The sequence below is a fragment of the Oryx dammah genome, unplaced genomic scaffold (genome assembly GCF_014754425.2).
Source record: "Oryx dammah isolate SB20612 unplaced genomic scaffold, SCBI_Odam_1.1 HiC_scaffold_23, whole genome shotgun sequence".
Lineage (NCBI taxonomy): Eukaryota > Metazoa > Chordata > Mammalia > Artiodactyla > Bovidae > Oryx > Oryx dammah.
Window position 1 is genome coordinate 53,649,002 of NW_024070207.1, and position 24,338 is coordinate 53,673,339.

Consider the following 24,338-nt stretch of genomic DNA (forward strand, 5'->3'; position numbering starts at 1 on the left):
CAGGTTAGTTAGACTGAGAGAATTCCCTACTCTTGTCAGAGTGACAGTGGCTCCATTTTCCACTGGAGGCAGGCAGGCAGAAAGATGGCAGCGAGTGAGTCTGCTCCTAACCTGTATGTCGTTCATGACCCTCTAAAAGCACATGACCACTACCTTGCCAAAATACCTGACCCCCTTGGAATCAGATGTACCAAACATTGTTGAGGAAGGGCCTATGACCTTGAGCTTGAAGTCTGTCTTTTTCATCTGCTTCTGTTAATTCTGCTGTTTAGAGGCTAAGAGGCAGGGCAACACCCCCTGTGTTATGAGAAAAGTTTCTTCACATTTGTCTGTTACTAATTCTGGTGAAAAGCATCACAGATTTTGTTTCAAGGGTTAATCCTGCTAAAATGCAAGAGGGAGATGTCTGGGGGAAGCTTTGGCCTGCATTGAGCAAGGAGAAGGGCAAGCAAGTCAGATTTCAAAGAGCCCCTGGGTCGGAGCCGGGCCTCACCTTGCACGCACCTTCTCTACCAGAGATAAGAACATCTAACTAAATAAGCATCTTTTAAGCATGATTGTATGTACAAGCTTAGTGTTTCCTTTCTTTTTAAAAATTGGACAACAAAGAACTGTTCAGTTTGGGGAAACACTTTTTAGCTGCTTTTGAAGGAAATAAAATTATACACAGTGTAATATAGATTTTGATAATGTAGGGACTGACATCTGCATGTTGAACAAATTCTAACTACTCTCGATTGTCAGGAAATGAAAGTCCATTTTGGAAAACAGTCAGAATTTGATACTAATGTTACCAAAAATTGTATTGTTTTCTCAGTTTCTTTTTTGATTTCTAAGTACCATTAATGGTCCTCCACCTCACAGCACACCTCACAGGTCCTTTTATTTTAAAATTAATTAATTTATTTTAATTAGAGGCTAATTACTTTACAATATTGTAGTGGTTTTTGCTCAGAGAAGGAAATGGCAACCCACTCCAGTATTCTTGCCTGGAGAATCCCAAGGACGGGGGAGCCTATGGGGTCGCACAGAGTCAGACACGACTGAAGCGACTTAGCAGCAGCAGCAGCAGCAGTGGTTTTTGCCATACTTTTGACATGAATCAGCCATGGGTATACATGTGTTTTCCATCCTGAAGCCCCCTTCCACCTCACCCCATCCCTCAGGGTTGTCACAGGTCACTGGCTTTGAGTGCCCTGTTTCATGCATTGAACTTGGACTGGTGATCTATTTCACATATGGTAATACACATGTTTCAATGCTAGTCTCTCAAATCATCCCATGCTCACCTTCTCCTACAGAGTCCAAAAGTCTGTTCTTTATATCTGTGTCTCTTTTGCTGTTTCACATATAAGGTCATCATTACCATCTTTCTAAATTCCATGTATATGTATTAATATACTGTATTGGTGGGTTTTTTTTTATTTACTTCACTCTGAATAATAGGCTCCAGTTTCATCCACCTCGTTAGAACTGATTCATATGTGTTCTTTTTAATAGCTGAATAATATTCCATTATGTATATGTACCACAGCTTTCTTATCCATTCATCTGCTGATGGACATCTAGGTTGCTTCCATGTCCTGGCTATTATAAACAGTACTGCCGTGAACATTGGGGTACACGTGTTTCCTTCAATTCTGGTTTCCTTGGTGTGTATGCCCAGCAGTGGGATTGCTGGGTCGTGTGTCAGTTCTATTTTCAGTTTTTGAGGAATCTCCACACTGTTCTCCATAGTTGCTGTACTAGTTTGCATTCCCACCAACAGTGTAAAAGGGTTCCCTTTTCTCCACACCCTCTCCAGCGTTTATTTTTTATAGACTTTTTGATAGCAGCCATTCTGACCAGAGTGAGATGGTACCTCATTGTGGTTTTGATTTGCATTTCTCTGATAATGAGTGATGTTGAGCATCTTTTCATGTGTTTGTTAGCCATCTGTATGTCTTCTTTGGAGAACTGTCTGTTTAGTTCTTTGGCCTATTTTTTGATCGGGTCATTTATTTTTCTGGAATTGAGTTGCATGAGCTGCTTGTATATTTTTGAGATTAATTATTTATCATTTGCTTCATTTGCTATTATTTTCTCCCATTCTGAAGGCTGTCTTTTCACCTTGCTTATAGTTTCCTTCATTGTGCAAAAGCTTTTAAGTTTAATTAGTTCCCATTTGCTTATTTTTGCTTTTATTTCCATTACTCTGGGAGGTGGATCATAGAGGATCCTGCTGTGATTTATGTCAAAGAGTGTTTTGCCTATGTTTTCCTCTAGGGATTTTATAGTTTCTGGTCTTATATTTAGATCTTTAATCCATTTTGAGTTTATTTTTGTGCAGGGTGTTAGAAAGTGTTCTAGTTTCATTCTTTTACAAGTGGTTGACCAGTTTTCCCAGCGCCACTTATTAAAGAGATTGTCTTTTCTCCATTGTATATGCTTGCCTCCTTTGTCAAAGATAAGGTGTCCATAGGTGTGTGGATTTATCTCTGGGCTTTCTATTTTGTTACATTGATCTATATTTCTGTCTTTGTGCCAGTACCAGATTGCCTTGATGACTGAAACTTTGTAGTATAGTCTGAAGTCAGGCAGATTGATTCCTCCAGTTCCATTCTTCTTTCTCAAGATTGCTTTGGCTATTTGAGGTTTTTTTGTATTTCCATACAAGTTGTGAAATTATTTGTTCTAGTTCTGTGGAGAAGGAAATGGCAACCCAATCCAGTATTCTTGCCTAGAGAATCCCAGGGATGGGGGAGCCTGGTGGGCTGCCGTCTATGGGGTTGCACAGAGTTGGACACGACTGAAGTGACTTAGCAGCAGCAGCAGCAGCTTGATAGGCATTGCATTGAATCTATAGATTGCTTTGGGTAGTATACTCATTTTCACTATATTGATTCTTCTGATCCATGAACATGGTATATTTCTCCATCTTTTCTGTCATCTTTGATTTCTTTCATCAGTGTTTTATAGTTTTCTATATATATAGGTCTTTTGTTTCTTTAGGTAGATTTATTCCTAAGTATTTTATTCTTTTCATTGCAATGGTGAATGGAATTGTTTCCTTAGTTTCTCTTTCTGTTTTCTCAGTGTTAGTGTATAGGAATGCAAGGGATTTCTGTGTGTTAATTTTATATTCTGCAACTTTACTATATTCATTGGATTAGCTCTAGTAATTTTCTGGTGGTGTCTTTAGGGTTTTCTGTGTAGAGGATCATGTCATCTGCAAACAGTGAGAGTTTTACTTCTTGTTTTCCAATATGGATTCCTTTTATTTCTTTTTCTTCTCTGATTGCTGTGGCTAAAACTTCCAAAACTATGTTGAATAGTAGTGGTGAGAGTGGGCACCCTTGTCTTGTTCCTGACTTTAGGGAAAATGCTTTCAATTTTTCACCATTGAGGATAATGTTTGCTGTGGGTTTGTCATATATAGCTTTTATTATGTTGAGGTATGGTCCTTCTATACCTGCTTTCTGGAGGGTTTTTATCATAAATGAATGTTGCATTTTGTCAAAGGCTTTCTCTGCATCTATTGAGATAATCATATGGCTTTTATCTTTCAATTTGTTAATGTGATATATCACACTGATTGACTTGTGAATATTGAAGAATCCTTGCATCCCTGGGATAAAGTCCACTTGGTCATGATGTATGATCTTTTTAATATGTTATTGGATTCTGTTTGCTAGAATATTGTTGAGGATTTTTGCATCAATGTTCATCAGTGATACTGGCCTGTAGTTTTCTGTTTTGTGGCATCTTTGTCTGGTTTTGGTATTAGGGTGATGGTGGCCTCATAGAATGAGTTTGGCAGTTTACCTGCCTCTGCAATTTTCTGAAAGAGTTTGAGTAGGATAGGTATTAGCTCTTCTCTGAATTTTTGGTAGAATTCACCTGTGAAGCTGTCTGGTCCTGGGCTTTTGTTGGCTGGAAGATTTCTGATTACAGTTTCGGTTTCCATGCTTGTAATGGGTCTGTTAAGATTTTTTATTTCTTCCTGGTTCAGTTTTGGAAAGTTGTACTTTTCTAAGAATTTGTCCATTTCTTCCAAGTTGTCCATTTTATTGTCATATAGTTGCTGATAGTAGTCTTTTATGATCCTTTGTATTTCTGTATTGTCTGTTGTGATTTCTCCATTTTTATTTCTAATTTTGTTGATTTGATTCTTCTCCCTTTTTTTCTTGATGAGTCTGGCTACTGGTTTGTCTATTTTATTTATCTTCCCAGAGTACCAGCTTTTAGTTTTGTTGATTTTTCTATAGTCTCCTTTGTTTCTTTTTCATTTATTTCTGCCCTAATTTTTAAGAGTTCTTTGCTTCTACTAACCCTAGGGTTCTTCATTTCTTCTTTTTCTAGTTGCTTTAGGTATAAAATTAGGTTATTTATTTGATTTTTCTCTTGTTTCTTGAGGTAAGCTTGTATTGCTATGAACCTTCTCCTTAGCACTGCTTTTAATGAATCCCATAGGTTTAGGTTGTTGTGTTTTCATTTTCATTTGTTTCTATGCATATTTTGATTTCTTTTTTTATTTCTTCTGTGATTTGTTGGTTATTCAGAAGCATGTTGTTTAGCCTCCATATGTTTGTATTTTTAATAGTTTTTCCCCTGTAGTTGACATCTAATCTTACTGCATTGTGATCAGAAAAGATGCTTGGAATGATTTCAATATTTTGAGTTTACCAAGGCTAGATTATATGGCCCAGGATGTGATCTATCCTGGAGAAGGTTCCATGTGCACTTGAGAAAAGATGAAATTCATTGTTTTGGAGCAAAATGCCCTATAGATATCAATTAGGTATAACTAACTGGTCCATTGTATCATTTGTATCATTTAAAGTTTGTGTTTCCTTGCTAATTTTCTGTTAGTTGATCTATCCATAGGTGTGAGTGGGGTATTAAAGTCTCCCACTATTATTGTGTTACTGGTAATTTCCCCTTTCATACTTGTTAGCATTTGCCTTACATATTGCGGTGCTCCTATGTTGGGTGCATACATATTATAACTGTTAACATCTTCTTCTTGGATTGATCCTTTGATCATTATGTAGTGTCCTTCTTTGTCTTTTTTCATGGCCTTTATTTCAGTCTATTTTAGGTGATATGAGTATTGCTACTCCTGCTTTCTTTTGGTCTCCATTTGCATGAAATATCTTTTAAGTCTGTATGTGTCCCTTGGTTTGAGGTGAGTCTCTTGTAGACAGCATATATGCTGCTGCTGCTGCTAAGTCACTTCAGTCGTGTCTGACTCTGTGTGACCCCATAGACAGCAGCCCACTAGGCTCCCCCGTCCCTGGGATTCTCCAGGCAAGAACACTGGAGTGGGTTGCCATTTCCTTCTCCAATGCATGAAAGTGAAAAGTGAAAGTGAAGTCGCTCAGTTGTGTCCGACTCTTCGCAACCCCATGGACTGCAGCCTACCAGGCTACTCCATCCATGGGATTTTCCAGGCAAGAGTACTGGAGTAGGGTGCCACTGCCTTCTCCGAGACAGCATATATAGGGGTCTTGTTTTTGTATCCATTCAGCCAGTCTTTGTCTTTTGGTTGGGGCATTCAACCCATTTACATTTAAGGTAATTATTGATAAGTATGATCCCATTGCCAAAAGCAGAAGTTTTAAATGTGCTGCCTATCAAATGCTAACCTTTTAAACATCAAGTTTCTTTTCTGTGGGAACCTCGAGAATGAGTGAGATGTCACGTTGCAATGAGGCATCATTACATTTTGCCCCTGGAGTAATCATTACTCAGTGGGGTCAACACCAGAATTTACAGGAATGCAAAAAGCAACCCCCCCGCCGCCCCAGTTCTGATGCCTCTTTTATGGTGATCACTAGCCTTAATTTTTAATTGCTTAACAATTGACTCATGAAAGCTAGAAAGGCAACAATTTTCATAAACCTCCTGTGATCTTCTGTTTGGCTTTTTGTTTGTTCGTTTTCTTTTAACATACCTGAAAAGCAGTGAACTCGACTGAAGTCAGAATGCCCCAAATGAGGTGTTTTAAAAGTGAAGTATATAATTTTTAATACTAAATTTCATTGGAATACCTGTGTATTTGTCACTGTAGAGCAAGGAAAGGAATCTGATTTCAATTTTCAAAGAGTCATAAAGAGGACAGAAAGAAATCATTGGGTTGTCTTCCTTTAAACTGTAACTCCTTATGAATATCTATTAATACAAACCCAAAATATAGACCACCTCACAGAGACGCCGTCCACTTCCACACCTAAAACAGATGTGAAAGTGAAGCACTCAGCTACTGTTATGATCGCAAATGAAAAGTTTGCAAAACAGAAAAACTGTCTAGGGCAGATGGTGAGTCACAGTGGATTTGCCCCATTCAGCTGTGGCCCTAATGCCTATAGCCAGCATTGTCACTGAGGGCAGGATGGCGCCAGAGGAGCATTGTGGGTCAGAGGTGTGACCTAATGGGCGAGCAAAGGATGTGCCTAAGGGGCTCTGCTGCATCACTGTCCCTCCTTCCTGTGCCCTCCCCAGCTTCCCTCTCTCAAATCCATTAATGGCCCCATAGCCATTAATAGCTGTTTCCATCGCCCCAGCTTTATGGAAACCTCTCCTGAGTCTGTTTGTACTTTGAGCCTCTTCTGTCCTTTGGGAGTTGTCAAATCCCACAACTTGGGCCCACGGGGCAAAGTGACATTGTGTGTATGCTCCAGCCTGGCAGCTTAGAGTGTGAAGGGGGCACCAGATGGCAGAACACTGCCTGCAGAGAACCCAGCCTGCCCCTGCCCCACCCCAGCCCCAGAGAAAGAGTTTCTGCTGCTTCCAAAAGAGTCAGTCAGAAAAGTTTAGGTTTTGATTTGATCTTGTGATTTATGCCCACAATGACAAGCACTGCTTTATTGTTGGATGCGGGCTTACCTTGTTAGCCCCTCCCTTCCAAAGCAGTGAGGTTGTTGAAAGCTAAAAGCAATGTAAAGGTCCAAAGAGATCACATCTCCACCCCAGGCCCACGTGCATGGCAGTCCTGAGCATCCATGCAGTGCCCTGAGCAGTCTTACTTGGCTCCTGACTCCCAATGGAATAACAGCTTCTAAGACAGAGGGTGGCATTTCTCCATTTCTTCCATCCTTTGGTCCTTCTCCCAGGGTTAACTGAGTTTCGTGTTAGATTAGAAATTGAACCATGGCTCACACACAGCCGATAGACCTTGACTCAGTGATGGAATGCTAGATGCACAGGAAAAAGGGAAGTGGGTAGTCCAAGAGATGCTCACAAAGGCCTGAGAGATGCATAACCCTACATCAGAAATTACTCCAACTCTTGCTTTGCTTTGGGGAGCTTTGGAGTTGAAGCTAAGCATGCAGGTTCTGTCTGACCTTTGCTTCCTGTTGCATGCTACCATATTTGGCCAGTTTTGAGCAGAGGAATTGAGCAGAGTTGTGGGGACCCAGAGTTCTCTACAGGTCCATATCTGGGTAGCATATGAAGACTATTTGTCAAGCCAGCCAATTCAGAAGGCGAGTAGGTGAATGGAAAATACTCCTTATTTGCCATTTTGAGTAATGATCATTTATTTCCATGTGACAAGGCTTTGAAAGGTGTGGGAGGCCCCAAACCCTCCTTGAGTGGGAATAAGTAGGGACAACTCCATGACATTTCCTTCTACCAGGCAACACTTTCAAAGCTGAGTGCTCAAAAAATGCTCTCAAATACCAATTTCTAGTTTCATGTTGTCAAAAAACAAAATCCTGACACCCATTAGGGTGGCTATTATATCCTTTGTGGAAATTATCTTAGTGGACTTTCGTTTTGATTTCTTTTTGTCATTTGACAGCTATATTGTTAGCTTTTTTTATTTTCTTGCTTCACTTTTTATTTGGAAGTATCTTTCTTAGTAGAATAATTACATCACAGAGATTCCTTCCTGTCACCCTCCAGAAAGATCTCCTGATCCCCACTCTTGCTGTATTTAGCTGTTAGAGTTTGCGATTGGTACAGATCAGAGGAGCAGAATAAGGTGGAAAAGGGCAGCCTCTGGCAATGGCCTTGACCCTGTCGATTCCCTCAGAACTCATAGAGATCCAGCATCTTACAGATCTGCTCTGCCTGGCTCTTTCCTCTGCCACCAATGGTCAGTATCACTCTTCCAAGCTCTGTAGTTACCCCACCAATCATATTGGACCAGGGATTGAGAAAGAGAATGAAGCCTCCTCCTAGAGCCATCAGCATCCAAGTCAACAACACCTCTTACAGGCTTTTAATTTTTTGTGTATGGCTATTACCTCTGAAATCAAAGTTCGACTTTCTGATATGTTCTTGGACTTTTTAAGGGATTTAAAAATTTAGGAGTTCAGTGCCAATAATTGCTTTTAGGAGGTAGCACTGGTTATTTACTGTAGATGAATTCCAGTTTGGATTGTCAAATATTTTCATCACAGAAACCCACAATGTACAATACATATTTGAGTTTGCATCAGAAATGATTTTGATCCATGAATTCTTGATGCTGTTTAAGATAGATTATTGCTACTAAAATGTGGATCACATGCAGCTAATGCAAAATAAAGTATTTAAAAGCTTGAGTACCACACTTGAGATGTGAGTGAAGCAATTTTGGGATCCACATTCAGTGTGTTTGCTGGATCATGTTGTACAGACAACTGAGGGATGCTGGAATTTTCTTTAGATGAATTGGTCTGTGGATAAAGAAAGATGACACAAGGCTGAGTCAGGTTCCACAGGCCCCAGGCTTCGTTGCTAGAGATGAGCTATCCCTCAGGGCATAATGCAGACCTCATGAAGGGCAGAGGGGCCAAGTCAGCACTTAGGATATACTGAGTTGCAAGTCACAGGAAAAGATAAAGGGAACTGACTGAGTCCTATAAGTGCAAGTCCAGCACTTGGGCAGACTTCAGTAGTGTCCCCAGAGATGCTGTTTTCTGCCTGCTGCCTCTCTGGCCTTCTGGAGCATTGGTTTCATCCTGAGGCCAGCTCCCCCTTGTGGGCACATGGGTAGCCCTCAGCAAGTCCAGGAGCTACAAGCTCCCTCCTGCCCTCTTCCAGGGGAGCATAAGAGAGAGTTGCTTCTAGAGGCTTTGTCAGAAGAGCACAGAAGCATCTTACCCAGAAAGCCCTTGGTACAATCAGGTACAGTGCCCTGTGTTGGCCCCATATCCACTATCCTGCTTTGTGTAAGTGGCTCTCAATGGCTCTCCAACCCTGGGTAGAGCCATATTCCCAAAGCACTTGCTTATTGTAGGGCAAGTGAGGCTGCCTGAAGGGAAACTACAGAGAATAGGAGGACTAGGTGCTGGCCAAGTCACTGTATTTATACCCTCCTTCCTTCCCTTGTATGTGCCTCCTGAAATGCTCCGTCTTCCTGAAAACCTATGTTCTTCCTCCCCAAAGGGATTCAGAGGGATTCAGTTTGGTCAGAGTGTAGCTTCTCGTGTTCCCAGGAACCCTGGCCATAACACTCACTTTGGCAAAGAAAGAGCAGAGGTATAGGAAAGGGGGAAAAAAAAAAACAGTTCCCATGTGAAAAGGGGGAGTTGGAAAGCAGCACATGGGAGTCAGTAGCCCAGCATCCACATCACATCATGCTGGATAGAGTTAGCACGGCTGGACCTTGGCTCAAGGGATCCTTGTTTCTTTGGCCCTCAGTCTCCTCTTCTGTATGCTGAGAGGGTTGGATTGAAGCAGTAGTTCTTTCTTGAGTGTCCTGGAGGGTTTGTGATAGTACAAAGTCCTGGGCTCTGATTTGTTAGGTCTGAGGGGACCCGGAGGTATACATTTCTATCAGGTTGCCAGAGGCTGCTGCTGCTGCTGCTGCTGCTGGCTCAAGCACCCCCACTTTGAGAACCTCTGGTGTAGATGAGTCCCACGGGCCCTTCTCATTCTGACATGAAACAAATACACTGATAGAGAGGCCTCAGCATCCCTGGCAACTGCAGCCAAAGCTTTCACACTCCTCCTACCTGCACTCTGGGAAACCTGGTACCTTGGAACTAGGTATCTCCTTCCCAGGCACCCTGGGCCTCCTCTCTCCAGACAGCAGCCCACTTCCCCATTTTCCCATGCCCAGAATTTGGAGATAAGCATTTGGGGGAAGGCAGTGGAAGCCCCTGCAGCTCACAGCATGCCCCACCCAGCAGGGCCTAGAGAGCCAGTCTGAGTGAAGCCCCACATTTTCCCTCTGCTATGGTGTGTAAATCTAGTGAGGCCTTGGGATGCCTGGCCCCGAGGAATACCTTAGTCTCTTGACTCCTAGGTCAGACTCTGTGCTCATGAACTCTGTATTGTGAAGCAAGCAGGTGGCTCCAAATCAGGGAATGAAATGCAAACTTCATATATTCTTTATCCCCAATGTTCTAATTCTCTATTATTGAATATAAATTTATAATGAAATTAAACCAAACCCACAATTTCTTTATTTAGAGAAGGCAGATTATTTATTACAGATGAAGTATACAAACTTGACTAGAAATACATCCTGCAGATGTTGACTTTGAAGACTGTGCTTATATTTGATGTCACCAATGAATTCATTCTCCTTCTATGAGCACACATCAAAAAGGATATCTGGGGACTTCCCTGGTGGTCCAGTGGTTAAGAATCCACCTTGGGATACAGGAGATGCAGATTCCATCCCTGGTCAGGGAACTAGGATCCCACATGCCTTGGGGCAACTAAGCCCTCGAGTCATAACTGGAGAGCCCACACAGCAATGAAGACCCAGGGCAGCCCCCCAAAAAGGATATCTGTCTGTCCAGGCATAGTAGTAGATTATGCTTGTGCTTACCTTTTTGATTCCCAGAGGTAGCTGTAAGGAGACAGAATAAGTCAGAAGAAAACAGAAGGTGAGGCCTTAAGTTAAAGGAAAGCAGAGAAGGATGCCTCCTCCCAGGCCAGTAGGAAAGGAAGAAAACCTGACAGGTTGCTGTGTGATAGGGACAGCAGGAAGGCTGACTTGTCATTGGAATACCTACTTGTGTATCCATATGGTCAAAATTTGGGGGGAAAGAAGGCAGAGACCAAATCATGAACCCTGGAATGGTTGGCATTCCTGGCAAGAATTCACCAGGCTACCCCTGAAGTGTGCTGAACTGGGTCCTTATGGTATTGACTCTGTCCTCTTCAACAGCGACTGGAACATCTCCAGAAAGAACTGGGATTGACAGCAGAAAAAAAAAGACCTAAATTCCAAAGCAGTTTTTTAAACCTCTAAATGATGATACCTTTACATGAACTTGAGTTGTTTCCTTGACATAACACCATATTTTTTACTTACATGAGTCCTGGGTTTTTTTTTGTTGTTGTTGTTGTTTGTTTTAAAATCTATATGATACATACAAATCTTTGATGGGAACGTTGTCTTTTTTCAGTATGTTTTAAGATATTTTGATTACAAGAATAATATATTCTCTTTGTAGTAAACTTGGAAAAAGCAGAAACGTGCAGCAACAACACAAACCCCATGAGATAGCAAAATATATAAATATAAAGGGACTTCCCTATAGCTCAGATGGTAAAGAATCTGCCTACAACGCAGGAGACTGGGGTTCAATCCCTGAGTCAGGAAGATCCCCTGGAGAAGGAAATGTCAGTCTACTCCAATATTCTTGCCTAGAGAATCCCATGGACAGAGGAGCCTGGTGGGCTACAGTCTATGGGGTCACAAAGAGTTGGACACAACTAAGCGACTAACACACACACCATAAATATAAAAGTTATAAATAAGCCAGGGATAACCATTGCTAGCATGCTAGAATACAGTAGCTCATTATTTTTTTTTTCTATGACAAAATATATATATTTCACATGACTGGCATCAAGCTGCATATGTAACTTTTTCCTTTTATTGTGAAATATGGCATAGATACAGAAAAGTGTGCAAGACCTAGAAGAACAGTTTAAAGAAAAAGTATGGTCAAAGCTAGGTTTTTCCAGTAGTTATGTAGATACATGAGAGTTGGACCACAAAGAAATCTTAGCGCCAAAGAATTGATGCTTTCAAACGGTGGCACTGGAGAAGACTCTTGAGAGTCCCTTGGACAGTAAGGATATCAAACCAGTCATTCCTAAAGGAAATCAACCCTGAGTATTCATCTGATGCTGAAGCTGAAGCTCCAATCCTTTGACCACCTGATGCTAAGAGCCAACTCACTGGAAGAGACCCCAATGCTGGGAAAGATTGAGGGCAGGAGAAGGGGATGACAAAGGATGAGATGGTTAGATGGCATCACCAACTCAATAGACATGAATTTGAGCAAGCTCTGGGAGACAGTGAAGGACAGGGAAGCCTGGCATGCTACAGTCCATGGGGTTGCCAAGAATCTGACACTACTTAGTGACTGAAGAACAACAAAGTGAAAACTTGTGTCACCACTGGTTAGGCTGAGGAATGGAACCTTGTCAACCCCCTAGTAGACCCCATGTGTGCCCCTTCACTATCGTGCTTCCAATGTTCTCTTGCTTTTCTGTTTGTTTCACTATGTATTACTGAATTCTTCAACAAGTAGTCAGGTTTTTTTGAAGAACCAAGTGGCAAGCACAGTCTGGGTGCATAGGCAGCAAAGGGTCCTTGTGTCACTATTCAACAGAGGCTTCCAGAAAAGCAGCTGCTCCCCTCTTAGGGAAGTCAGTGACTGAAGGCACAATGGATCTGAGTGTGGGTAGAGCCCACCGCCATCAGGACCCCCGATAGGCAGAAGAAATATGGCCCAAGGGGTTGGGGTGCTGTCTTGCTTTGCTTTGCTTGCCACAGCCTACCTCCAGGCACTGTAGTTTCCAGGTGGAGGTCAACACAATGCCTCTGTGGGGTGAAGTGACAGTCCTCAGCTAATCCAGGTAGCAGGATATGGAAGGCAGAGCAGGGAATTCAGCAACAAATGGTCAAGCCAGACCTCCACCAGCGTAGAGGAGAGGCAGATACCCAGGGATGTGGAGGCAGGCGGTCATCCAGGCATCTACCCCACTGTGTTGGCCACATGTGTCCACTTCACCCACCAGTGCTAGAGACCACCTGGGCCTGCTGTTCCCAAGCCTGCTGAACATCCTGCCATTTAGACCAAGCTGCCTTTTCACTTTCCCTCTGCCAGCCTGTGATTCAGCTTCCCTGGGTCTGTGGAGTCAGTTAACCCTGGTATAGCTACTTCAGAGCTTGGGAAAGGCTGCTGCTGCTATGTCTCCTGAAGCATTCATCTTGTTCTTGCAGGGTTGTATCTTTAAAAACCACACCAAACCAAATTCTCAGGGCACTTTTAGTGGGGCTTCACAAGGGAGTGAATTTAGATGCATGCATTAGATCTGCTGTCTCAATCCGGAAGGCTCCAGAGGATATCCTGCTGCTCCCTTCCTCAGTTGCCTGAATATGGTGGTTAGTTGGAGGGCTTCTTTGGAACCCCATGGCCTGGCAACACACCATACTGTAGCCAATGGGGAGACACTACCAGGGGGGAGGATTTGGTGTGCATAAGCAAAAGGGTTATGCTTTGGACATTGCATTCTTTAGTATTTGTAATTAAGAGTTCTTATTTTGGAGCAGGTCAGATCCATATTCAGCTTTCAGCTCTGACTCGGACTTTGAGCAAGTTACTTTGCTCTCTGAACCTTCTTGTCCTCAACTAGAAAATGAACGTAATAATGGTACCCATCATCCAGGGTTGCCATGGGGATTAAGTGAGAGAAAAACTGTACAGAGTTTCACTCAGTGCCTGGTGCATTGCCTTTGTTCATACGTGGTAGCTGTCATCATCACCCTCATCATCATAAGACAATAGGAACCTTCCAGAAGCTGTCAGAGCCTGGCTTGCAGAGGCTCTGCCCTCTGGAGAGTTTTGGTACCCTTTGACCCAGTCCCTGATGTTTCTCATAGCAGTGCTCTTGACCTCACTTTGCTCCTAGTGCAACTCCCATTGGCCCACATAGCCTGACCAAACAAACACACAGTCTTCCTCCTCCATTACCCATTGTTACTGCCAACGGGCATGGCTCTGGTCATCACTTAGAACTGCCCCATAGAAAACAGCGAGCCTAAATGTCAGAGTGTATTGTAGACCTGCTCTGTGTCTGGCACTGTGGGAGACACAGGAGTACTCACTCTATACCCCAGGGAGTTAATAGGTCACAGGCTTATTCATTGAAATTAATGCTGTGTGTATTAGGGGAAGTGTAGAGATGCTTATTCCTTCATTCCTTGATTGATTTAAACATTATTGACTTTACCTTTTCCTCTTCTTGAGTTATTTCTCTTTCTTAGGCAAAATAGTGGGCTTCCTGGGTAGCTCAAATGGTAAAGATAGTGAAAATCACTCAGTCATGTCCAACTCTTTGTGACCCCATGGACTATACAGTTCATGGAATTCTCCAGGCCAGAATACTGGAGTGGGTAGCCTTTTTCTTCTCCATGGGATCTTCCCAAGCCAGGGGTTGAACTCAGGTCTCCTGCAGGTGGATTCTTTACCAGCTGAGCCACCAGGGAAACCCAAGAATACTGGAGTGGGTAGCCTATCCTTTCTCCAGGGGATCTTCCCAACCCAGGAATAGAACTGGGGTCTCCTGCATTGCAGGCAGATTCTTTACCAGCTGAGCTATCAGGGAAGCCCTAAATGGTCAAGAACGTGCCTGCAATGAGGGAGACCTGGGTCCAATCCCATGTCAGTAAGGTCCCCTGGAAAAGGTTGTGGCAACCCACTCCACTATTCTTGCCTGGAAAATTCCATGGAGAGAGGAGCCTGGCAGGCTGCAGTTCATGGGATCACAAAGAGTCGGACACAACTGAGCGAGTATCACACAGGCAAAATATCAGTTTACCAGTTGAACTTAACTGGTTAATTTCCAAGTCTGAATACTTGATTGACTAAGGAAGGGAACTTGATTTTGAACGCCGTCCATTTTAACCAATCCTAGATCCAGCAAATAGATAGGATAGGTGCTACCCTAGAATTTTTTTTGCAGAATCTCTCAAGTGAACTTCACACTCCCTGCACCACATGTATCAAAACAGAAATCTCTCAACCTGGAGTTCTCATTTCTTGGTACAGTTGTTATAAAAAGAAAAGAACACCTTGGTGGCACAACAGCCTACCCAGTGGCCCTTGCACATCTATGGAACCATAGCAGCCCTCCAGAATCTTCTTCTTGCAGGTCTGCTTATATATTGAATTAGGAAAAGTTCCAGTTGGGCAATTTGAGCAAGCAAAACTCAGGGCCTAGCCTCTGTAGTGTGACAGGTCTGGGTTCTAGGCCAGGCCGTGGCACTTACTAAGTGACCTCAATTGAGCTAGTTGCTTAACCTCTTTGTGCCTCAGTTTCCTCATCTTTACCATGGGATCATAACAGTGCCTCCCTCTTCAGATTGTTCTAAAAATTAATTGAAATGAATCCAAGAAAGGGCTGAACCCAGTTCCTTAGATTCAGTGCTCAACAAATCTTTCTAATATTATCATCATTGTAATTTATTATTGTTGTTAGTCTGTTTTACCAAAAGATAGGAAAAGTGACAGCTCTGCTGAGCTATTGATCAGACCACGCCTAGAGCGTGTTTGGTTCTAGGAGGAGTGGATCAAGATGGTGGAATAGAAGGACCTGGAGCTCACCTCCTCCCACAAATCCAGGCTAGCCCATGTAAAACTCATAGGACAGTGCCTGGAATACTGTAAAAGTGCTTGATACATGGTGGAAGTGTTATTGTTAATTAAGATCATCACTAAACTAACCTTCAGAGAATATAACATGCAGACACTGCACATGTGTTAACTCCATGAAGTCTTGTAACCCCCACCACTCTATGAATGATGCATGTCTATGACTTCCCCTTTACAAATGAGAATATAAAGGCACAGAAAGGTTAAGTAGCCTCCCCACAATTACATAACTAAGAAGTGTTCAATCCATGAGTCAAGCCCAGGCCAAACCCTCTTTCTCCAGAGCCTGTACTCTTAGCCAGTAGGCCAAAGAGCTATACTCTCCATACTGTTGTCAACATTCACATGTGGCTCTTTAAATTTTGATTAGTTAAAAGTAAATTCAATTAAGAATTCAGTTCTTCATTTGCACCTGACACACTTGAAGTGCTTTTGTACATGTGGCCAGGGGCTACCATATTGAAGAGAACATTCTCTTCCTTCTGGGAGGCTGAGTCCCATCTCAGCATTCTGTGGGACATGCTGCTTGTTGAACTTCTGGGATTCTATTCCTTACAGAATCTCAGGCTAGAGTTGTAAAACTTCTTGTAGTGTTATCAATAGATGCATGCTTGTAATACAGTGAAATCTCATTTGCATTTGGCCAAGTGGTGTAATGGCAAGAGGCCAAAAAGTCTGACTCACATTACCTTTTCCTGGTTTCCCAAAGCATTGCTTCATATTTACAAAGTTGTCTCCTGTCACTTCTCTTTGACATGTAGGAACAGTCAACAGTTTGCTCAAAGATCCAGCTTCTTCCACAGGTCTGCCTTGCCCTCTTTGGGCTATCTGGATGGCATTTAGTACCTTAGCATATTCATCTCACTGTTGACTTATCTGGCATTTTGACCTCTGAGAGCCTCTAACACATGCACAAAGTTTCCAGTACCTCCTGAGCTCTCTCTGTTCACCTCTGTTACATGGTCAGTAAAGAAATGGAGGAGTTCAGGATTTGTTGCCTAAACTTTCAGAATGAGTAAGTCTAGAAATCTACAAGCTCCTAGAAGCCACTGGAATTACAGTAAACAACTATAACCTTGCAAATGCATATGCACCTCCTTCAGACCTCCATGGCAAAGACTGGGCCAGGATCTAATCCAGTTAGTAATTGATAAAACCAGAGCGCTCATCTGCTTCCTGCAGAGCATCCTGAGGATCTGTGGGGGCTAGGCATAATTTGACCTCCTCACACCAGGGCCTACTTGCGCTGTGGTGAGGTCACAGAATAGCCAACAACATGGAGTTACACCAGTGTGGATGAAGGACACCCAGCTGCTTCTCTCCATGTGCAAAGAAGGAGCCCTGTTCTCCCAAACCCAGCAGATGCTTGGGTTTTAGTCACTCTGTAAATCAGATCCAGGTCTGTACCCACCTTGTCCTTGTGGGGTAAACCTATCTCCACTTCCTTGTCTTGTAAACTAAGAAGGAAAGTGAAGTTGCTCAGTCGTGTCTAACTCTTTGCGACCCCGTGGACTGTAGCCCACCAGGCTCCTCCACCCATGGGATTCTCCAGGCAAGAATTCTGGAGTGGGTTGCCATTTCCTTCTCCAGGGGATCTTCCCGATCCAGGTATCAAACTCAGGTCTCCCGCATTGCAGGCAGACGTGTTAATCTCTGAGCTACCAGGGAAGCTCTGGTAAACTAAGGACAGCCTCAAATATGTGTGTACATGCACAGTTAGTCCAATAAATATGTCAACAGATGTTATTTCCACAGTGTGATTATGTTTTCTGTTCTGCTGATGGGTTTTATTAACACAACAGCATTGGAAAGGGATGAGTTGATGTGCTTAAAATGAGAGTCAAGGCTCAGTTTATCATTAATGATCATCCCAAAAAGAAGCTAGTACAGCCTTCACTAGATTATCATTTCCAAGGTGCCTGGGACATCATGCCAAACTCATAGCAGAGTCAAGTTGGTTGGATTTTCCAAATATTTGTTGAACCCTTTGCCTATGTCAGGCACTGTGTGGGCACCAAAGGGATTTAATTTTGATTAAGACTTGGTACAACAATAACAGAAATGGTATGGACCTAACAGAAGTAGAAGATATTAAGAAGAGGTAGCAAGAATACACAGAAGAACTATACAAAAAAGATCTTCACGACCAAGATAATCACGATGGTGTGATCACTCACCTAGAGCCAGACATCCTAGAATGTGAAGTCAAGTGGGCCTTAGAAAGCATCACTATGAACAAAGCTAGTGGAGGTGATGGAATTCCAGTTGAGCTATTTCAAATCCTGAAGGATGATGCTGTGAAAGTGCTGCACTCAATATGCCAGCAAATTTGGAAAACTCAGCAGTGGCCACAGGACTCAAAAAGGGCAGTTTTCATTCCAATCCCAAAGAAAGGCAATGCCAAAGAATGCTCAAACTACCGCACAATTGCACTCATCTCACACACTACTAAAGTAATGCTCAAAATTCTCCAAGCCAGGCTTCAGCAATACATGAACCGTGAACTTCCAGATATTCAAGCTGGTTTTAGAAAAGGCAGAGGAATCAGAGATCAAATTGCCAACATCCACTGGATCATCAAAAAAGCAAGAGGGTTCCAGCAAAACATCTATTTCTGCTTTATTGACTATGCCAAAGCCTTTGACTGTGTGTATCACAATAAACTGTGGAAAATTCTGAAAGAGATGGGAATACCAGACACCTGACCTGCCTCTTGAGAAACCTGTATGCAGGTCAGGAAGCAACAGTTCGAACTGGACATGGAACAACAGACTGGTTCCAAATAGCAAAAGGAGTATGTCAAGGCTGTATATTGTCACCCTGCTTATTTAATTTATATGCAGAGTACATCATGAGAAACGCTGGGCTGGAAGAAGCACAAGCTGGAATCAAGATTGCCGGGAGAAATATCAATAACCTCAGATATGCAGATGACACCACCCTTATGGCAGAAAGTGAAGAGGAACTAAAAAGCCTCTTGATGAAAGTGAAAGAGGAGAGTGAAAAAGTTGGTTTAAACCTCAACATTCAGAAAACGAAGATCATAGCATCTGGTCCCATCACTTCATGGTAAATAGATGGGGAAACAATGGAAACAGTGTCAGACTTTATTTTTTGAGCTCCAAAATCACTGCAGATGGTGACTGCAGCCATGAAATTAAAAGACGCTTACTCCTTGGAAGGAAAGTTATAACCAACTTCAAAAGCAGAGACATTACTTTGCCAACAAAGGTCTGTCTAGTCAAGGCTATTGTTTTTCCAGTGGTCAGGCATGGATGTGAGAGTTGGACTGTGAAGAAAGCTGATCGCCAAAGAATTGATGCTTTTGAACTGTGGTGTTGGAGAAGACTCTTGAGAGTCCCTTGGACTGCAAGGAGATCCAACCAGTCCATTCTGAAGGAGATCAGCCCTGGGATTTCTTTGGAGGGAATGATGCTGAAGCTGAAACTCCAGTACTTTGGCTGCCTCATGCAAAGAGTTGACTCATTGGAAAAGACTCTGATGCTGGGAGGGATTGGGGGCAAGAGGAGAAGGGGATGACAGAGGATGAGATGGCGGGATGGCATCACTGACTCGATGGACGTGAGTCTGAGTGAACTCCGGGAGTTGGTGATGGACAGAGAGGCCTGGCGTGCTGCGATTCATGGGGTCATAAAGAGTCGGACACGACTGAGCGACTGAACTGAACTGAACTGGCATAACAAGGATGTTCAGTCAGTCAGAGGTGTTCAGCCATAAGTGCTGGACCAAAAAGTGTTAGTTGCTCAGTCCTGTCTGACTTTATGCAACCCCATGAACTATAGCCCAGGCTCCTTGTCCATGGGGATTCTCCAGGCAAGATTACTGGAGTGGGTTGCCACTTTCTTCTCCAAAGGAGAGGCAGAATTCTCAGGGTGGATCTCCAAAGACATGCAGGACCCCTAAGGACCATGAGCACAGAGGGCTGAATGCACGTGGCAGCCTGTCTGGGGAGCTCCAAGGAGATAGGTATGACTGGAGGTTAGAGTACAGGACACAGTGGGGCGGGAGACCTAGCTGCCAAGAAGATGGGAAGCCCCGGGACAAAGAACCCTAATAACAGAGCTTACAGGATGTGCTTGGGGCTGTAAGTATCTGCAAGCCATTGGAGAGACCCAGAGACAACCTTTTTCCAGCAGGTTCTCTAGCATGTTCTATAGCATGGGAAGCCCAGTGGGTGTGAGCTCTGTGAAATTGGGCACCAGCATCAGACACTATTCATCTGATTCTCTGAAATTTGGAATCACGTGGAACCAGCCAATCCAAGAGGTAGAAATCATTGTCCACCAGTTATGGACTGACCTGCTTTCTGAGATTTTCAGTGATTCCTAAGAGAGAGATGGGTTCACCTTATGTGTGGAAATGTCTAGGAGTTGAAACATCCCTACCACCTTTTCTTTGGAACCTGGGCCTCCTGATAACAGGGTGTGTGGGACAGAGGTTTCTCTGCCAAATTAAATAGAGAAGATGCATGAACATCAGCTTCAAAGTTCCTTGTCAATCAGAGTCTCGACTGAATCTCATTTAGTTTATATCTTTCTTTTTTTAACCAAGGATCCCATTGATCTGCCAAGTGCCTGCTCCCATTTTGCTCCACATGAATGGGTGACTGCTGGCCTGTTCCAAACTGTTGTTGAAACAGAACTGCCCACACTGCTGGGGCATCTTCTGCTGATGGTAATTTCCATGTGCCATCGGCAGGTTTTTTTCTGCCTGATGAACTACCAAGGCACTGGGAGCGTATGTTCCTGCTGATGAGGGGTCTTGCTTCTTGACCTGTCACTAATATTCTACCAGTCACATGAAGCTACCAGGGACTCCTAAGCAAAAGCTTACAATGCTTCAATTACCTGCAAATAAGCCCTGCTCATTGCTTTCCGACTATGTCGTCATCTGGTGGGCGAGGAATGAGACCTCTAGGAATAGTTGCATATCAGGATTGCAAAAACCCCTCCGTGGCTATAAAACAGTGTTTTAAATTACCAAGGTGCTCAGTATGCAGGCACAAAGAATAGTCCATTGTAGAGAGTAACGTTTCTGCTCATGTCCCAGACGACCTTGGTTCAAGGACAAATTGGAGCTTGATTTAACAAAGCTGCAGGTGGTCAGTGAGATTGGCTCTGCACTGATGCAACCCACCCGAGTGGAGGGGTGCCAGGCCCTCCGTGGTGGGTATATCGTCAGAATGGCAAAGGTATTTTCTCTCCCACATGTACTGAGTTCAGTTGCTAAGCATATTCCATGTGGTTTTCTGGTTTTGTATTTCTTTGGGGAGAGGAGTGTCATCTTCAAAACTCTCAAAATAGTTCAGTTTTCTTCCTAATCCCATCTTTGTGTGTATGCTTAGTCACTCAGTCATTTCTGACTCTTTGTGACCCCACGGACTGTAGCCCACCAGTCTCCTCTGCCATGGGGATTCTCCAGGCAAGAATATTGGAGTGAGTTGCCATGCCCTCCTCCAGGAGATCTTCCCAACCCAGGGATCGAACCCAGGTCTCCCACATTGCAGGTGCATTCTTCCATCTGAGCTTAAGTTGTTCTTAAAATTTTGCCCTGGGGCCCCCTCGTAAAACCTGGCCTGTACTTCTCTTAATGGCACATTTGAACAGTATCTACATTTCAGACTTCTTTTCCATATGACAAGCTAATCACACACACACATGCACACATGCATGCACCATGCCAAACTCCATGTAGACTTGAGAACCAGGCAAACCTGCTTACTAGCTGTGTGACTTTGGGCAACTTCATTAACCTCTCTGGGCCTCTGTGTCCTCATTGTAAAATAAGGACAGTAATTGTTCCTGCCTCACATACAGCTGTTTCAAGGGTTGAGTGAGACTGAGGATCAAAAGCACTTGGCTTAGTGCCTGGTACCTAGCAAATGCTTGATCAGTTCAGTGCTGGCAGTTTTTACCATTAATTCAATTCAGATGAGGCATCCAAATATCTAGTGTCTTGTCATCCATCACAGAGAATTGACCACTGTAGGCACTTAGTCATGTTTACTGAATTGACTCCATCTCTTTAGCTGAGGATCGGGAGATAAATATTTCCCTGTCTACTGGGATGTTTGATAAGACACGGGTGATCACTCGAAGCTCAGGTATGAAAAGCATGCGAATGAAGAGGCTGCTTTACATACAAAGAGCTTCTCCTCAGGGTGGGCTCCCCCTGGTCATCTTGGGCACCCCGTGGCCAGGTGTTCAGCAGGAGGTCAGGGTTCCCTCAGCACCTCCGTGGAGTCTTGTGGCTTTCTCTGACATGGATATCAAGTGCGAGGGTTTTAATTGCCTTTGGCTGAAAGAATGGGATCAGATGTTCAATTCAGATGAAATCCCTGTCTTCTAAAACATTATGAGGGGCCACCCACACAAAAGTCCCTAATCCTCAGGGCCCCGGCAGGGTGAAGTGCCTGAGGGCTGCAGCTCAGGGCTGCTGGGAGATTCCTGCCTGACTGCCTGGTTGTGCACCTTACTCAGCACATGTACCTACAGACCAGTGTAGAATGGTGTGCTCTGTTGTGGGGGAGAGCATGGGGACGGATCGGGATTGGGCATTGATGAACCAGCTATCTGACCTAGCCTGATGCCCATTTCCAACCAGACAGTGACTGATGGCGGCAGAGTCTCCTTAACTGAAACCCATGGATGGGTAGTAAGTGGTCCAGAAAACCCCTGAAATTATATGTAAAATGTTGGTGGGCTGGGAAGGGAGAGACACCAGCATAAGTGCTTTTTCTGTGAAGAGAAACTATAGCTTTTAAGAGACTTCTCACAGGAGTCTGTGACCCAAGACAATTAAGAACACAGAGCTTCTGGGTTTGGTTGGCCCAGGCTAGTTGGTGTGTCTAGTCAAAGCCCCAGATGACCCCCGTCTAGGCGGTCAGGGCAGTGACAGGAGTAGTCAGAGGCAAGTTGTGGCCACGCCGCTGACAGACTCTTCAATGGTTGTTGTAGACTCATGTAGACAAAGCCTGCAAGCTTGGGGAAGCCAGGCCCCCCCAGGTCAGCCTCGGGCGACAGCCCCCGTCCTGCCAGGCCCTGGGGAGTGAGTCCTTCCTGCCCAGCAGCTCCTTTGCTCATGAGCTGGCCCGAGTCACCTCCTCGTACAGCACCTCAGAGGCAGCGCCCTGGGGCGGCTGGGATCCGAAGGCCTGGAGGCAGGTGCCCGCTCCACTACTGCCTAGCTGCGACGCTGTTGGTAAGTCACTTCCCCCCAGCCTCGCTTTCCTCATCTGTCAACTGGGCACAGTCCCCTGCTCAGCCTGCCCACCTGCTTCACAGTGTTGTTGGAGGAACAGAGGAGGTGACAGCCCAGCCCATAAAGCTCTGTGCACCTAGGAGAGATGTCCAGAGCTTTCTCTGCTGCGTCCCAGTCAGTCTTTGGCAAAGAGACCACCCAAGCCAGCAGAGGGAGACTAAGTGGGCATCACCCCATGGACAGTTATTTCCTCCCTGCTGTTAGCCCAGTTCCTTCCCTGCCTGTCTGTCCCTGTGACCAGACTGTGAACTGTAGGCAGACAGGGCCTACGCCTTTGGAACTACAAATCTCCGCCCGCACCCCCCCTCCCCCCACCTGGTGCCTGCCTACTCCATAGCTGGCGGGCACTTGGGAGCTGCCTCTCCAGCCATCTGCTGAGGCTCCACACCCTGAGGTGTTTTTTGACCCCACCTGAGATTCGTGTGCACCTCACGAAGTGGGAAGTCAGATGGCCCCACTCGAGGAGGGCAGGCAAAAGAAAGCCAAGCCAGGCCTGGCCAAGAGGGCTGTGAGTTTGCATCATCCTCCAGATTCTGGAAGAAATGGCTTGACTCATCCTAAGGAGTTGCATTAGTGGTCATGACAGCAAGATGATGTCTGAGCAGACGTCGTAGAGACTTTTGTTTGGCTCATGAACTTGTTCTGGTGCATGACGTATCAGTGTGTGCAGGACGTCAGCCCTCTCTGCAGAGCAAAGTAGAGAAAGGAGCATTTGCTGAGAGAGAGTGATCAGAGGATGCTCATCCAGCTGAAATGACCTCTGGGATTCTGGCTTCTAATGGAAATGCTGCTTCTATCTGTGTGGCCTTGTTCTCCCATCCCACAGGCCTTGGCCTGCAGGAACAAGCAGTGCTTTCCTTTTAAGGGCTATCGATTTCTCTGTTTTTTTTTTAACCCTTCTCCTATGTGCTGTCAGAGTCACTGCTCTTCAGCTTGTCCAGCACAAGACTGCCAAAGAAAGAGAATTAGCAAAAAACAAATGGGGACATCATCTACTCAGGATGTGTCTGAGCTCCACCCTGGCGTTCCATGTCCCCAGAAGGCAAAGAACAACAGATCCGAGTGAGCTGATGTTGAGAACTCCTTTCCCCAGCATGTTATCTCTCTTCAAAGCCAACCCTTCCACTCAGCAGTGGGGGGCGGGGCAGAATCTTGGCCCTCGGATCCTCACTATTAAGCTATGGAAGTTGGGCCTGCCTTGGGGCGGGGTGGTTGGGGAAGGCTTGGAGGGACAGGACCTACAGCTCAGCCCAGACTCAGGAAGGCCAGACTTTCTGTGAGACGGAGGACGCAGGCCCCCACCTCCGGGAGAAAAGAGAGGCGAGCTGCAAAGACATGTTTCCTCTGCCACCAGATCACTCACAGCATGGAAGTCTGGCCCTTCCGGGTGAGATGCCTGGAGTCAGAAGTCAACTGCAAAGACAGAAAGTGGAGAGGAGAAAAGGCGACCTCCAGCTCTCT

General features: G+C 44.5%; 1 protein-coding gene across 2 annotated transcripts in view; it reads left to right on the plus strand.

The window, feature by feature from the left end:
- Nucleotides 1–24,338, plus strand: part of MAMLD1 (mastermind like domain containing 1) — a 57,455-nt gene that overhangs the window by 25,052 nt on the left and 8,065 nt on the right. For both annotated transcript variants that reach the window (XM_040265423.1, XM_040265424.1), the window contains one exon: nucleotides 22,574–22,817. In XM_040265423.1, coding sequence (XP_040121357.1) covers nucleotides 22,574–22,817 — 244 coding nt within the window. The remainder of the gene's footprint in view (nucleotides 1–22,573; nucleotides 22,818–24,338) is intronic.